This window comes from Mustela nivalis (genome assembly GCF_964662115.1).
Source record: "Mustela nivalis genome assembly, chromosome: 15".
Classification (NCBI taxonomy): Eukaryota; Metazoa; Chordata; class Mammalia; order Carnivora; family Mustelidae; genus Mustela; species Mustela nivalis.
Genome location: NC_139034.1, coordinates 61,193,009 through 61,209,563, shown reverse-complemented (window position 1 = coordinate 61,209,563; position 16,555 = coordinate 61,193,009). Strand labels below are relative to the sequence as shown.

Below are 16,555 nucleotides of genomic sequence, written 5' to 3'. Positions count from 1 at the left end.
GGTGAGCTAAGTATTTCTGGCTCTGAATCACGAGATTGTGGTTAAGCTGTAGATCAGGTCTGCGGTCTTCTCAAGGTTCTACAGTGACTGTAGAATTCACTTCCAAGCTCATTCACATTTGGCTACTGGAAAGAGACCTCAGTGCTTTTGTTGACTAGAGCCCTCATTTCATTGCCACATTGCTCTCCATAAGGCTCTTAACTGTCCTTGGAACATAGCAGCTGTTTTCTCTAGAAGTGATTCCAGAGTGAGAGCAAGGATGATGCCACAATACTTTGTAGTCCTAGTCTCTGAAGGTAGACACCCTCACTTCTGTTGTTCAGTTTGTTTAGAAGCAAGTCCTTAAATCGAGCCTACTCTCAAAGGGTGGGGAATCAGGCTCTGCCTTCAAAGGGAGGAGTGAAGAATTGGCAGATGTCCTTAATGACCACAGTAATGTAAATTAGGAAGTCTTAGAACATATGATAAATGCTATATTAGTTCCTTAATAGAGTAGTTGTCAGTTCTTCTGCTGTATTAGACTCATCTGTGTAGCCTTTATAAAACAACAAAGCAAAACACAAATGGTTTGAATGTCTGTTGATTTCACTTGCAGTCAGGTTTTTCTATAGGTGTTTTACTGTGCAACCAAAGCTCTTCATTATCTTTTAAAAGATGTACTGTTTGATTCAGTGACATACGTTACTTCTGTTCTTTTGTAGAACTGTTACAGAATAGAGCTGAATACAGTATGTACAGTTCAAGGCACAGACTAAGTGTTCGGTAGATATTAGTGTTTGGCTATTGCTACTATTTTATTCTTACTTAACCTAACTTATAAAGTGATCATTAATTAAATGGGTAACAATTGTAGCTTCATCGAAAAACAATTATTTGGCTTTTTGTCAGGATGGGCGTGGCTCAGGCATCAAAAACTTGATTGCCTCACTCTTTTCCTCCTTCAGTTAGTCCCCCCTGTCTCCCCCCATCACCCCCCAAAAAAACCCAGTAATGTTTGTTTGTACTTCCATATGTTTATTATTCAAACATAAGCCAGTCCAAATACATAGTTTTTTCTCTTTCCCCCCACACAAATGGTAACATGATGACCAGTTTTCTCTACCTTGCTTTTTAAACATAACAAATTGATAAGGAGAATTTCTGTGACAGGAACACGTCCTCATTCTTTTTTTTTTTTTTTTAAGAGAGAATCTTTTTTTTTTTTTTAAAGATTTTTTATTTATTCGACAGAGAGAGATCACAAGTAGGCAGAGAGGCAGGCAGAGAGAGAGGAGGAAGCAGGCTCCCCGCCAAGCAGAGAGCCCGACGTGGGGCTCGATCCCAGGACCCTGGGATCATGACCCGAGCCGAAAGCAGAGGCTTTAACCCACTGAGCCACCCAGGCGCCCCCACGTCCTCATTCTTTTTTGTGTCTTTTTGCTGTATTCATTCTTTAGATTAGTATAATTTCTTTTTCCAGTCCTCTGTAAATGGACATTTTGCACATTTCTTATTTTGCAATGAATGTGCCAATTAATGACTTGTGCATGTGTCACTTTGTATATGTAAGTATGTCTGTAAAGTAACTTCAGAGAAGTAGAATTGCTAGGTCATTTGCACTTGGGATTGTATGCTACCATTCCTTAGGGGCTACCAGTCTCCTCACAGCAGCCACAGTGTTTGAAAACTGCTTGTATCCCCATAGTCTTACCTCCAGAATATATTTTCATACCTTTATATTTGCCAGCTTTATAACTGAAAAATTGTATTTCAGTATAGCTTAAGTTTTAATTTCTCTTATGGATGAGGGTGTATTTTTACTCATTTAGACTTCTTTTTCTGTTTAGTTGTCTATGTATATTATTTGTTTTCTTTCTCTTATGGCTTTGATCTTACTGATAGAAACTACATATTAGGAGAATTCACCTTTTGGAATGGGAAGCTTTTTTTTATTTGTCTTTTGACTCTTTCATTCCAAAGTTTTTGCCTTTTGTGTGTGTGTGTGTGTGTGTGTGTATGTGTGTGTAATCAAATTATTCTTATAGATTTCTGTCATTACTCAGAAAATCTTCATTACTCCAAAGTTATAAAATAACTTTGTTTTTTTCCCTAATACTTTAGTGGTTTCATGTTTTTCAGTTTTAGATTTATTATGCTGTATGGAATCAGTTATGGAACCAACTTAGTTATTAAATAGATAACTATCAACTTGTCTCAATATCATTTATTGTGTAATTCATCCCTTGTTCGTTGACTTGGATGCCACCTTTATAAAATCAAAATTCATACATTTATTTATTTGGGTCTGTTTCTAAACCTGTAGTATGTTTTCAGGTTTTCTCTAGTGCCCTCTCTGTCTGGGTTTTCTAGCTAGTACTTGGGGTGGAGGTAAGGCAAGGGCGCTTTTTGTATTTTTATTCTTTCCATGCTAATAGTTTTTGATGGTACTGTGTTACAACTTCTCTTTTAGTAATAATAAAGCCTACTGAGTTTAATACATATATTAGTACAAATGTGGAAGGATACAGGGTAGTGGCTATGTATGTAATATAAAATATATTACTATAAGGGAGAACTTAACATTTCTTTATTGCCTTCCATGGGTAGCTGCTTTTTACATGTATTAATCCACTTAACTGTTTATCATATCAACTAAGTCTGTAACTGGAATTTTTAGAATGTGCAATTGTTTATGGCTAAATTTCCATCAATATTGCTTTTTTTTCTTCAGTTGTGATGCAGATCCATCAGCCCTAGCGAAATATGTTCTCGCTTTGGTAAAGAAAGACAAAAGTGAGAAAGAGTTAAAGGCATTATGTATTGATCAACTGGATGTATTTCTTCAAAAAGGTAACATCTTTAGTTTAAAAATACTAGTTTATTTTAATAAATCTTTTAAAGCAAGATTTATCATAATATTAAAGGAACTCAATAAGAGAATAGACTCTAATTGTAACAAAGTTGAATAAACAGTATTATTACTGATTATAGCTTATTTATAATGAAATCCTTTTTCATTAATATCTTTATTCTCTTTCTTAAAGCAAGCTGTTATTTTTCCTTAAAAGATTAAGTAAATGAATGCTTGTTTATTTAAAGATTGTGTTGCTTAAGAAGCTACTTGGAATGTTAGCTTGATACTGCTTCTAACTTTTTTCATTTTGCTACTATCTAGATAATAATAATATTTATGTTCAGCACTCTGGGTGCAGGGTCAGAGTCTAGTAATGGCTGGAAGTGACTGGCCCAGAAGCTCTGGCCATCGTAGTTCCACTACTCTGAATTTGAATGGATTAATATTACCGTAAGATTTGTGTCATGACTCACTGGTTGGGAAGCTGTTGGTCTTAGTAGTATATTTGAGAGTTAGGAAAGTCCGTGTATATCTCATCATATTGAACTCTGATGTGTAGAAGAGGAGGATTCAGTCTTAGCAAGTGTCTTTAATCTGCATTTTTTTTGTCTTGGTTTTTGTTTTTAGAGACACAGATATTTGTGGAAAAGCTTTTTGATGCTGTGAATACAAAGAGTTACCTACCTCCTCCAGAGCAGCCATCATCAGGAAGCTTAAAGGTAGAATTTTTTCAGCACCAAGAAAAAGATATTAAAAAAGAAGAGGTAAGGATTTGTGTGTTAAATCTTAGATGTTCTTTAAAAATATAAGGAATCATTAAACTGAGTTTTAATTTCTGTATTTGTGTCAAGGATCCTCAGGATAATCCCTAGGAGCAGTCATAGAACTTAGCACTTAGTCATACTCATGGCTATGACTTCTTACATCAAAATCAGCAAAAGAAAAAGTAGGTGTTGCACAGTCTGGGGGAAAACAGACGTAAGCTTCCAGAGACTTCTCCTAGGAGAATCACAAAGGATGCACGTAACAAGTAGTTTCAACACATTTGAACAAAGAGGAAGCTCATTAGAGACTCAGTGTCCAGGGTTTTTTTTTGAGGCTGGTCACAGATGCACCTTCTGCCTACTATGTACTAAAATTGCGATTTCCCTGGAGGAAAGCATGTGTTCAGCTTAGAGCCATATCAGTGACAAAACAATTCAGGCATATGGTGAGCTATTATTATCAGGGAATGATGGGAACCCTCCAGAAATCAAAGTTCAGATACTAGCCTAGAGCCTACCTTATAAGAAGCAGGCCTTTCTAAAGACAACAGTCTCAGGCTTGCTTTTTAACTGTTTTCTGCATAGTATCTTATATCTGTGGACTTTCATTATCTGTGTTCTGTGAAAATAATTAGATTAACATTAGACCGATTTGCTCTGTCCTGCCTGCATTTTGTAGGGTACTGTTTTTAGGGTAGTCATGTATAAAGGCCTTCACAGGGCAGTGGGCATGACTTCATCCTTTAAGAGATTTTGAAGAGTTTACCTTTTATTTTTATTTTTATATTTTTTTATTTTTTATTTTTTAAAAGATTTTATTTATTTATTTGACAGACAGAGATCACAAGCAGGCAGAGAGGCAGGCAGAGAGAGGGGGAAGCAGGCTCCTCGCTGAGCAGAGAGCCTGATGCGGGGCTCGATCCCAGGATCCCGGGACCACGACCCGAGCCGAAGGCAGAGGCTTTTTCCTCTGAGCCACCCAGGCGCCCCAAGAGTTTACCTTTTATACAAGATTGCCATTCTTGCTGAGTAATCATAAAAATTCAGATCTTCTCAATTTGATGTTTAAAGATTGAAAATTCGAGTATAACTAATTGATAAGCTGATATATTTCTGCAGTTAGTCTTGCTTTAGGCCAAATAAATCTTGGTTAAATTTTTGCTTTATCAGTCAGTGCTTTATGAGTTTGAAAATGTTACTTTTCCAAGCCTTAGTCTGCTTAGCTGTGAAATGGAAATATATAGGGTTTTTTTGAGGAATAATAAAATGTTGTCTCTAAAGCACTTGGTGTAGTGTGTAGCACATAGTATGTTCTCAATAAATGGCAGTTCCTATTATTGTTAAGAGATTGTTGTGTGATGGAAGATGTGATTGGGTTTTTTCCCCTCATACTCTTTTTTCTTTACAGATTATGTAAGTAATGCTTATTATGTAATAGTATAAATATATGTATAACTTTACATAGTAATCTCAAATATATTTTTATTTCTGTATCTGAACATATCTACACACATGTACATGTATATAGTTACACAGACGTGCACATAAAACACCTCTATTACTTCTCTGTGTAAGGGAAAACCAGAAATAATTTTGTGCGTATTTAATACCTAACAGTAGGGGTTCTTTTCTGTTAATAAGGAAGAAAGGAAGAGTGGCTGTCGTACTGGCACACTGCTTATACCACATAGAGATGCACAATAATTTATTTAAGTTTTGCTCACCAATGGAAGTTTGGTGGGTTAGTTCTAGATATTTGCTGTTGCAAATCATATTTTAATTCTTAGATAATCTTAAGCAGTCTTCTTGATTTGAGAAGCAGTAAGAAGTCTATCCCCAAAATGAGTTAGTGGCAAAAACCTTAGTCCTACGTCTATTGACATAATAATATTTCTCCACAGTTTTCTTGACCAATTGTGAAGGATATTTATCCCTGATCTTTCAGAACTGTCAAAATGTCAGATGACAACCTGGATTTAAAATACCGTGGGTATAGTAAAAGTTCCCAGTTGAGCATGTACTGTGGAATATGATGATCTCTCAACATAAATTACTCGCGAGTGTGTGTTGAAGCAAGTAGAAGGGAAAAGGTGCATTGTACCCTGTTTTGTTTGTTTTTTTTGGGTGGGAAAGGGTCGAAATGGGTGGGAAAAGGAGAATGAAAGTATTTATAAGAACAAAAAGACTTAAAAAAAAAGAAGGCTTTTAAGCAGTGCTTCTCAGATTTTGGCCTATTGATAGGATTTCCATTTAATTTATCACCCAACATTGGACACTTCTGACAGTAAGAGACTTTTACCCAGAGGGGTATTGGAACAGCTGGCATGAACTGGGACACTGTTATATTATCCTGCAGACTGCCTGCATCAGATTGTCTTAGAGTTCTTATTAAAAGTGCAAAATCTTGAGTTGTATTTACAGAAGCCACATGTTCAGTATTTCCTGTATTTGTTTATCCTCTAAATTCTTTTTTTTTCTAGTAACACCTGTTAATGTCCTATATAACCAGTGTTCTGGACAGTGTAGCCTGGAAAATTCTGGCCTCAGAAAAGTAGCACTGATAAAGGGAATGTTTTCCAGGGCTGCTTTCTATTAATAATATAATATGAATGGAGGCCCCTTGTAGGAAAGAGGAATATATAGCTGCCATACTGCTGAGAACTGGAGAGCTGTTTGATCTTGTGTATCATTTTCTCTTATATCTCTTTTTCTGACTTGGTTAGTTCTAATGCATTCTGCTATATTTCCTAATGTGTTTGGTGCCAGGCCAAATCTGTGGATCCAAAACAAGAGTGTGTGTTGAAATTTTGAAAGAATTAAAATTGACTTTCTACTAATAATGTTAAAATGAGGACATTGGCCTAAGTGTTTTCTCACCACTATTCTCTAAGATAAACATTTCTGGGTTTCTTTAGCATTCACTTTAAGTTTCAGCAAGCCTTTCTTCTGTGGTTAAATTAAGTGATTGTACTTAGAAGAGAAATTTTTTTTAATGCTTTTAGAAAAGAATAATTTCACGACTGTATTTTAATGTCAATTAAATCATTGAGATAGTAACATGGCAAGGAATAATTTGCTAAACTTAATGCATATTTTTCTTTGTATATCAGATCACAAAGGAGGAAGAGCGAGAGAAGAAGTTTTCCAGAAGGCTAAATCATAGTCCTCCCCAGTCAAGTTCCCGATACAGAGAAAATAGGTGATTGATTGATTGAACCATGTTCAGTGTTTAGAAATTGGATATCTTTTATATGAATGCTTAGATTTGTTTGTCTTTCACCTAGGGGCAAGTAATATCTACTCTGTTGGTCTAGGAAACTGTAACTCAGTTCCTTTCTTACAAAGACTATCTATGTCAGATTCGTAGGTCCTAGAAGTGAGATCTGGAATAGTGCTTAAAAAAATTATTATGGTATTTATTTCTAACTTCAAATTCCAGTGAGATCTTAATGTGAGAACTTTTTTGCATGAAGTTTCCCTTTAGTGTGAATAAGTTATTTTTCCCTTTAAGATTTCAGAAGCATTTAGTGTGGGCAATAGGTGGGCTACATGCTTTTAAGTATGAGGTTATGTGTGTACAGGACACCGTGTGCTAGGAGATGGCATGTACTGATCCTAAATGTATAGATGTCTTTGTGTATAAGGGTGAAGATTGAGACTTTGACAGTTTTTTCCCTTTAAAGGGGTTTTAGAGTTCTTGAGCAGATAATGTTCAGTTTTTCAATTTGAGTTTCCTAAATATGTGGTGGAATAAAGAATCATGATGTTTACAGGAATTAAAAGTGACTTTTGCATTTAATGAGTTTTTTCTGTATCCACTTAATTATTTTCCTAAAAGTGATCATTTATTTCTTTAGAAGTCGTGATGAGAGGAAAAAAGATGATCGTTCTCGCAAAAGAGATTATGATCGAAACCCTCCTCGGAGAGATTCATACAGAGACCGGTACAATAGAAGACGAGGCCGAAGTCGCAGTTACAGCAGGAGTCGGAGTCGAAGCTGGAGTAAAGAGAGGCTTCGTGACCGGGATAGGGATAGAAGCAGGACTAGAAGCAGAAGCAGAACACGAAGCCGGGGTAAATAATCCACATATGTGTGTGTTCCGATTAGCATTCTTCTTTTGTGAATGAGCTATATTTGAGGATTTTAAAAATGGTTTTAATTTTTGTCAGCCTTGTCTTCATTTTTCTATTTTTTTTTATGTATTTTGTGGTCTAAGTGAATGTTTTTTAAAAATTTCCTTTAAAAATTTTATTTAATGCTGATTAAAACCACAGTGAATCACCACTGCATGCCCATTATAATGACTAAAAGTAAAAAGGCTGACTTTATCTAATACTGTTAAGGATGGAGGTAAACTGAAATTCTCTGGAAAACGCTTTCACAGTATCTTAAATTTTAAATCTACACCTACCAAATGACCCAACCATCCCAACTCCAACCTATTTATTTAAGAGAAACAAAAGTGTATTTCCACACAAAAACTGTACGCAAATGATCATGGTACCTTCCTTTGAAATAGACAGAAACTAGAAACAACCCAGATGTCATGTGAGTGGATAAACTGGTGGATCCATACAGTGGAAGAGAAGAATGTAACTTTTGGTATATGTCACAAAAGGATGGATCTCAAAATAATAATGCTGAGTGAAAGAATCCAGAAAAAAAAGAATATACATGCATATAAAGTTTTAGAAAATACAAACTAATCTCTGGTGACAGGAAACAGATCATTGGTTGCCTGGGATGGAGTAAAAGGCGGAGAATTATCAAGAAGGGCAAGGATATTTTGGGGGGTGATGAATATCTATGTATATAATTTTGGTTGTGTTTGCTTTCACATGTATATACATAGATAAAATTCATTAAATTGTATAAATATGTTCAGTTTATTATATAAGAGTTATCTTTTAAAATCAGGAAAACAGTTAAAAGTTTCATTTCAGGTGAATATATTTGCAGGAGCATGTCATTTCCAACATTTTATTTTCCAGTGTGTGTTATTGAAAGGAAGATACTGGAGGCAGTAAAACAACTAAAACACTTTCAAGTAAAACACTTTTACTCAAACTTAGATTTTTGCTACTCTTTTGGCCTTTACTGTGTAGTCACCTTTAGTCTTTGGGAAATAATATTTGTGGCCTTTTATATGCTTTATACTTGCCCTGGCGTTTTCCCTTTCTGTGATCTAGGTATACTAGGTCTTTTCTGCACATGGCTTCACTTCACTAATCTCCTTAATTCCTTTTCTCTCTCCTTGGGACCATACATAGCCCAGTTAATGTTTTTTTTTCATGTTTAGTATGAACTCCTTTTCCTTTCTCTTGGCTCATCTGTTTCCATCTTCAATAAATAGTTTTTCACCACTAATACTATTAATAGTGTATTCTATTTATTTAAAAACCCATGCTGGGATCTTTAGGTGAATTACAACTCAAATGTTCATCACAGAAAAAATAACCGTACTTTACTGTATATTTTGTTTTGCGGGCTGAAGTTACGCATACTAAGATTGCACTGAAGAAAATAAAAAATCTCTTTTCTGTAAACAGCACTCCAAGGAGAAAAAGCTCATTAAGTACAGCAAATTTTGTGTGATTTTATACTTCAGGTCATATTGAAAAAAAAAAAATTAGCTTATCTTGGAACATTGTGTATTCATTTAGTAGTTTTTAAAGAAAAGGAGGCTTGTGTACAATGTGAACATTTTCTCTGTGTTTAGGAAAAATACCACTATTTTGTATATCTGTGACTTTTTTATATAGTTTTATAAGTTATTTATATTTTGTTGCAGAAAGGGATCTAGTAAAACCTAAATATGACCTGGATAGAACAGATCCACTAGAAAACAATTATACTCCTGTCTCTTCGGTACCAAATATTTCGTCTGGTCACTACCCTGTACCTACTTTGAGCAGCACTATTACAGTAATTGCTCCTACTCATCATGGCAATAACACTACCGAAAGTTGGTCTGAATTTCATGAGGACCAAGTGGACCATAACTCCTATGTAAGACCACCAATGCCAAAGAAACGGTGTAGAGACTATGATGGTAAGTTTTTACTGTTTCCTGAAGTACTGAATTAGTATTTCCAGTAAATTCTGTAAGTTTAGGTTGCACAGTTATTCATGGACAGCCCAGTTAATGGTGGTAAGTTAGTCTTAGGCACTTCTTGAATTCTTCAGTATTATTTAAACCTTTGTTAGTCACTACTGACTATTGTATATCAGTCTAAAGACACTGCTTCTTTACACATAAGTCTTAATATATTTTTGGAGTTTATCAAACAAGAGTAGTATTTACTGAGTTGTTATCTGGGAATCTGCTACTGAAACATTCTTGACAAAACTCACTTCTTTAGAAATAAATGGTTATTGGCATGTAATTAGAACCTAGAAATGTGAATATCACCTATAAGAATTTTATAAATGAAGACTCAAAAAGTTTTACTGTAAAAGCTTTGTAAATTGTACTAAAGTTATAGTTGCATTATTCTCAGAGTTTTAAGTGAAATTTAAAGGAAATGAAAAATAAATAAAGGAATTGCTTCTAATGACAGAGAGTACGTAAAAGTTTTATGCCTGCTTGCTAGCTAGGTATACTCATTTTAATTTGTGGATATATTTTTTAATGTGTTTGTTAGCTGTATTTACATCATAAGTATTTTATGTTACTGGAAATTAGCTCTTGTGTTATGGTTAGTTATACTGGCCCAATATTAAAAATATTCTTCTTTTTAAATATCTTACCTTTGTTAACTTACAGACAATTATTTATCTGACACTTTCCATGTTTCTAATTATTCTTGCTTACAGAAAAGGGTTTCTGTATGAGAGGAGACATGTGCCCTTTTGACCATGGAAGTGACCCTGTAGTTGTAGAAGATGTGAATCTTCCTGGCATGCTGCCTTTCCCAGCACAGCCGCCAGTTGTTGAAGGACCACCTCCTCCTGGACTTCCCCCACCTCCACCAATTCTTACACCTCCACCTGTGAATCTGAGACCCCCAGTGCCTCCGCCAGGCCCATTACCACCCAGCCTGCCACCTGTCACAGGTAAGTAAATATATTTGTTTGCCAGTACCCATTATCTGTCCATTCATAGCCTTTTTAGAAGTTAATAGTTTGATGCTTGCTTTTGTTAAAACTACCGGAAGTAATCCTAAAGATTCCTGCTAGAAACCAAGGGCAAGATACTCTTATTTAGAATATACCTGCACTTTGTGGGTGTTGCCAAACCTATGGTTTACTGTGGTTTGGAGGGGCCCTGACTTAGCACATCCCCAACGAGTCCCAGCTCTCAGTAGTACTTTATAGCTTAAGACAAACCTGTTTTGGAATACAGTAAAAGGATATTTTACTCTAGAAAACTAATATAGTTATAAGAATTTGAGTTTATAGATACTATAATTTTGCTGATAAATGAGAATATCATGTTTGGATATACAATAACTTATTTTATTTGTTTGCTTTCAGATGATATTTCTTATTCTTTGGTTTTGACAGGACCACCACCTCCACTTCCTCCTTTGCAGCCATCTGGCATGGATGCTCCCCCAAACTCTGCAACCAGTTCTGTTCCTACTGTAGTAACAACTGGCATTCATCACCAGCCTCCTCCTGCTCCACCCTCTCTTTTTACTGCAGGTGCAGTTTTGCCCCTCTTTCTATTCATAATGTAGTGAGGGTTTAGAGCAGAGTTTTAGATAAGGAATTTAAAAATGTCTAGAGAGTGACTGGCTCTATTAGGTTTATTTTTCTTAGTAAAATCATATAGAATAAAATGTAGGCATGGGGATTGTATATTAAATATAAGTCCCTTGGATTTTTTAAAAGACTAAGTTTTATGTATGTGTGTATATATGTATATATAATTACATATATATATACATATATATAATTTCTTTTACTGTTATATTTTCTATTTAACTTTTTATTTTTAGAAAACTAAATTTTCTTTTCAATGCATGTAGCATGTTAGCTCTGTATTAGTAATGTTATATAATTTACTTTTTCTTTTATCAATATTAAAAAATTACCAAGTGGTGTTTTATAATTGTTTTTTAATTACAGTTTTTGTATTACCAGATACATATGACACAGATGGCTACAATCCTGAAGCCCCAAGCATAACAAACACTTCCAGACCTATGTATAGACACAGAGTGCACGCACAAAGGCCTAACTTGATAGGACTAACATCAGGGGATATGGATTTGCCACCCAGAGGTACTATGATTAATCTTTTCTTCTTATTTTCATATCAAGAGTGGCAAACATTTATAAAGAATATGGTCCTGCATTTATTGGGGTTGAATAAGGGATGGTGATTAAGTTTATTCCTCTTATCCTTTGGTCTTTCGTAAGAGAAAAGGTAATGTGTAGTTTTTTATTTGTGTTACTGGTGACACTTTATTCCATCACTGGAGGGGAAAGGAATTTCCTGAAAGTTCTTTTTTTTTAAAGGAGAATAAATCTTTTAAAAAATTCTTTAAGACTGTATTTATTTGAGAGAGTGAGTGCGCGCCAGTGAGAAAGCACAAGCTGGGAAGAGGATGAGGCAGAGGCAGAGGGAGAAACAGATTCCCCACCGTGCAGGGAGCCTGACTCAGAGCTCAGTCCCAGGGCCCTGTGATCATGACCTGAGCTGAAGGCAGATGCTTAATCGACTGAGCCAACCAGGTGCTCCCAAAATACATATTTTTTAAGGTAGCTTTTTGGGGGGTTATTTTGTATCATTTGCAGTCTTTCTTTTAAAGATTTATTTTATTTATTTAAGGGGGGAGGGGCAGAGAGGGAGAGAGTGAATATTAAGCCGACTCCATGCCTAGCATGGAGCCTTATAGGAAGCTTGATATCACAACCCTGAGATCATGACCTGAGCTTAAATCAAGAGAAATGGAGAGTCAGACATTTAACTGCGCCACTCAGGCACCTCTGTTATTTGTAGTCTTGCGCTCTTGAAAGTAATGATTTAGGGGTGCTGGGTAGCTCAGTCAGTTAAGCATCTGCCTTTGGCTGGGTGGTGATCTCAGGGGCCTTCAGATCGAGAAATGCTTTAGTTCCTGAAGATTTTTTTTGTAGATTGGATAATGAAGTAAGCTTTACAAGCTTCTACAAACTTGTGCTTGATACATATTTTACTTAGAAGATTTGGTTACTGGTTTGATCATAATATTTTAATCAAAAAGAATTATGTTTTAGGAAGTGACTTACCAGCTTTTAAAATTTTCTTAGAGGGGACAGACTTCTTGATAAAATTTCTAAATGAGAAAAGAAGGTAGGAGTTTAGATGAGGAAGTCACAAGCTGGGGCAGCAAAACTGCTCTGCTAGAAGTACAAACTGATAGGTTTAGAGGAAGGGAGAAAGGTCACATTAATTTGAAAGAGGGAGCGTTGGCTACAGATAACAGGAAGTGAGGGGTTGTCTTCCATAACGGAAAATGTATGTAGGCCACTAAAATATATTTTTTCCCTAACTACTTCAACTAACTTTTAAATCCCATTTTCTTTGTAGTCTTGCCTTTTTTTTCTAGTAACAACAACAAAAAAAAAGATCATGATTGATGCCTCATTAATTATGCATAAAACTGCAACTTGTTGAATGGTAGTGCCTAATGTGGTTTAGTAAACTTGTGAATACTTATACTTTGCATTTTTTTATTTGTTCATTGAAATGATCAAATTCTTTGATCATTCTTGAGTGTTCAGGGGACTTTGTCACAGAGGTATGAGGAACATTATAATTTATAACCAATTTAATTTATATCATCTTTGATTTTACAGGAAAGCATTTCACGTGGATATAACTTTTCCCTCACACTTTTTAAATTCTTATTGAGGAATTCTAATAGCTCTCATTAATAACAACAGAAGAAATTTTTTTTTTGAGTTTTTTATAAAGGATAAGATTGTTTATAAATGAAAACTATAAGCCACTTAAGATTGTGGCTTTTCATCTCCCAAGTCTCTCCTGCGTAGTTCAGAGAAAACCCCATTCTTTGGTCATTGCTTTAGCACCTTTCTTTTTATCATACCTATAGTCTTTGCTTTTACTGGAACCTCCTACATGAAGTCATCTCTTTCTTACCTAGCTGCTTAGGTGTGGCAAAAATACATGCTTCTACAGATCAATATTAGACTCATTCCAATGCCAGGCAAATTTTTCTGATGGTGGTCAAGAAAAGGAAGAGGGATCATGTTCCTTACATAAATCTCCTACCATGTAGAAATTGCAGTTATGGTAATTTCAGCTCTACATGTGTAGTTACAAATTATGGGAAGTGACCCCATTGAGAGAGCAATGTCTAATATGTATGGTTAGAAATTTGAATGCCTTTTCCTATAGATTCATTGTATATAGTGATTATTTTTGTACTGTTTCATATATATCACATAGTATATTTGTCATGTGGTTTAGGAATATATTCTCCACTAATAACATTGTTTTTATATACCACAGAACTGATTTAGCACCCCCATTTTAATTGAGTAGTACCTATATTTTTATTTCCTCATCTTTTCTCATTCTTCCTCCTCTCCCCCTATCCCCCCCGCAAAATGTTTTCATCGTTTGCCCATTTGGTTTGAAACTTATTTTCCTGGATGGTGACAGATACATAATTAAAAGTTTTTATATTATTTATTACATAATCAATGTACATTTCTTACTATCTATAGATGATAGGCTTAATTTAAATTAGTTATAGGCTATTATGTGATAATTATATTGTTCCATACTTTAAATTGATGGGGAATCATCATCATTAAACAAAAGAAAAAATTTAGGCCCATTGATACCTTAGAATTACTAATAAAAGTGCCTGAGAGGCTCTGAGAATTGTCCTTTCCAGATTTCTAAGGAGGTAGAGAATTTGATAGATGTTCCTTGACTGGATATAGGTAGGAGTAAGGGCTAGGTGGTTTTCCTTTTGCTGTCAACAAAACCAGGGCTAAAAATTTTAAGCATAAAAACAATTTATTAAAATGATACTGTGGGGGAAAACTCCGTATATATAACTAATAGACTCATTTGCTAATTGAATACCAAGAGGAACTTACTTCCATTTTTAATACTCTTTAAATAAGTAACAATGAAAGGCAGTCTGAGTCAGAGAATATAGATGAATTGGAACAAACACATCACAATGACTAGGGGAGAATATATCACTGCCTTTCTTAGTGAACCTTTGGATAAAGAACATATTAAAGTAAAAAAGGATATTTGATAACTCAAAAACTTCAAGAAAGTCAGTGAACCGGGTGGGAGGTAAGAGTAAGGACACAAATCCTGTTGTAGAACTGGTCTTGCGAAGGTGCCACTGAGCAAAGAAGCTGCCAGCTTGCACTATGAATATCACCAGTGTTAGATAGTGGATGTTTCTACCTGATCTGCTGTGGAAACAAAGGATGGTTTAGCCAGAGAAAGGGGGTAGGTAAAGCAAATACATTCCATAATACTTTTGAGAAACTGAAAACTTGATGACTGGAACAGAGGGAGTGAGATATATGGAGGGAGGTATGAGACCAGTTAAGGGCATTTAAAGAATTCTAGAAAAAGAGATGACAGTAAGTATACTAGCTGGGGTAGGGTACTAATAGTGGAAAATGAAAGATCTAAATTTAGTGGAATTGATGACCTTATTGGATTGCGGGACTTAGAATGGGTGAGATGGAGAGCATGAAATTGAATACATCAGATTTCTGCTCTGGATAATTGGGCAGCTGATAATATCATTGAGAGGAAGAACAGATTTGGTAGGAAAATAAATTTAGTTTTGGAAGTGTTTAATTTGTTGTGTCCTGGGGCGTTTGAAGAGAAATATCCAGTTGGAAGTAAGATCTGGATGCCAGGTCTCTTAAAAGAGAGATGGTTTAGAAAATACAGATTTTTAATCATGAGCATGTAAAGCAGTAGTTCTTAATCTTTTCTTCTGTGCTGTTAGTAATTATGGGAGGTTTAGGGAGATGGAATGAGGCATATCCAAATCTGCAAGCCTGACGGATATGGGTTCTGAAAGCTCTTCTCGTGTGTTTCTGATATACTTTTCTTCCCTTTGAGAATCACTAAAAATGATGAATGAAGCCATGATAATAGATGTCTTAAGGTGATTGTGTAGAGCGAGATTGGAAAGTTCAAGTAAGTAACTTTGGAGAACGCCAGTATTTGAAGCTGTGGGCAAAGAAGGGGGAGCTTAAATAGGTCACTGAGAAAATAAAGTCAGGAAGGCACAAACAAAAGCAGGGAGTGAGGAGTCCTGAAAAATCCAAAGATAGGAAAAGAAGTGATCAACAGCATTTAATGGTGAGAGGTCAAGTAAGAGAAGGACTGGGATATATTTATAAGCTTAAGCAACAGTTAGGACATCAGCAAATTCAGGATGAGAAAGTTAAGTGCAGTAATGAGAATGGCTGCCAGTTTTTGGAGGATTAGTGAATTGGGTGGTAGGGAAGCAGGTTAGCAAGTGTAACATCTCTTAGGAAATAGCTGTGAGGGTGGGGAGCAAAGGAAGGTGGTATCTGCCGGGGAAGTAGTTTTATGAGATTTTATTTAAAAATGGGGTAATTTGAGCTTGCTAAATGTTGATGGGAAGTTCCAGTTTAGAGGAAGAGGTTGAAGATGAAGGAAAACAGCAGAGCTCTGGGGCACTGATTTTGCTGATCTTTATATGGGACGAATTACTGGAAGGAACTCCAGAAGCAGAAATTCAGTTAGTACATTAGACTTGGTGAAAAGTAATGCAAGTTTGGACCAAGGTTGTTTCGGTGAGAAATGAGAGGAAATATATGCAAGGTGAATTGAAGGGATGTGGGCTGACTCAGAAATCAAATAATAGTTTCATTAATAGAAATGCTTAAGATTTAAAAGTACGTTTGATATGAAGATAATTTGTACTTCGTATGTACAAATTTTGAGTTTTGAGAAACCTGTAGGATTTTGAGAACTAGATGGCCAG

The 16,555-nt window shown here is 35.5% G+C and overlaps 1 protein-coding gene across 19 annotated transcripts in view; it reads left to right on the top strand.

The window, feature by feature from the left end:
• RBM26 (RNA binding motif protein 26) overlaps positions 1-16,555 on the top strand; it is an 86,570-nt gene that overhangs the window by 27,453 nt on the left and 42,562 nt on the right. For 5 of the 19 annotated variants that reach the window (XM_082700881.1, XM_082700889.1, XM_082700883.1 and 2 more), the window contains exons 2-9: positions 2,711-2,829; positions 3,461-3,597; positions 6,708-6,796; positions 7,455-7,672; positions 9,391-9,651; positions 10,416-10,655; positions 11,106-11,246; positions 11,688-11,828. In XM_082700881.1, the coding sequence (XP_082557007.1) occupies positions 2,711-2,829; positions 3,461-3,597; positions 6,708-6,796; positions 7,455-7,672; positions 9,391-9,651; positions 10,416-10,655; positions 11,106-11,246; positions 11,688-11,828 (1,346 nt within the window). Of the gene's footprint in view, positions 1-2,710; positions 2,830-3,460; positions 3,598-6,707; positions 6,797-7,454; positions 7,673-9,390; positions 9,652-10,415; positions 10,656-11,075; positions 11,247-11,672; positions 11,829-16,555 lie in introns of all 19 variants that reach the window. The other 14 variants (XM_082700876.1, XM_082700877.1, XM_082700878.1 and 11 more) reach the window with 3 other exon arrangements.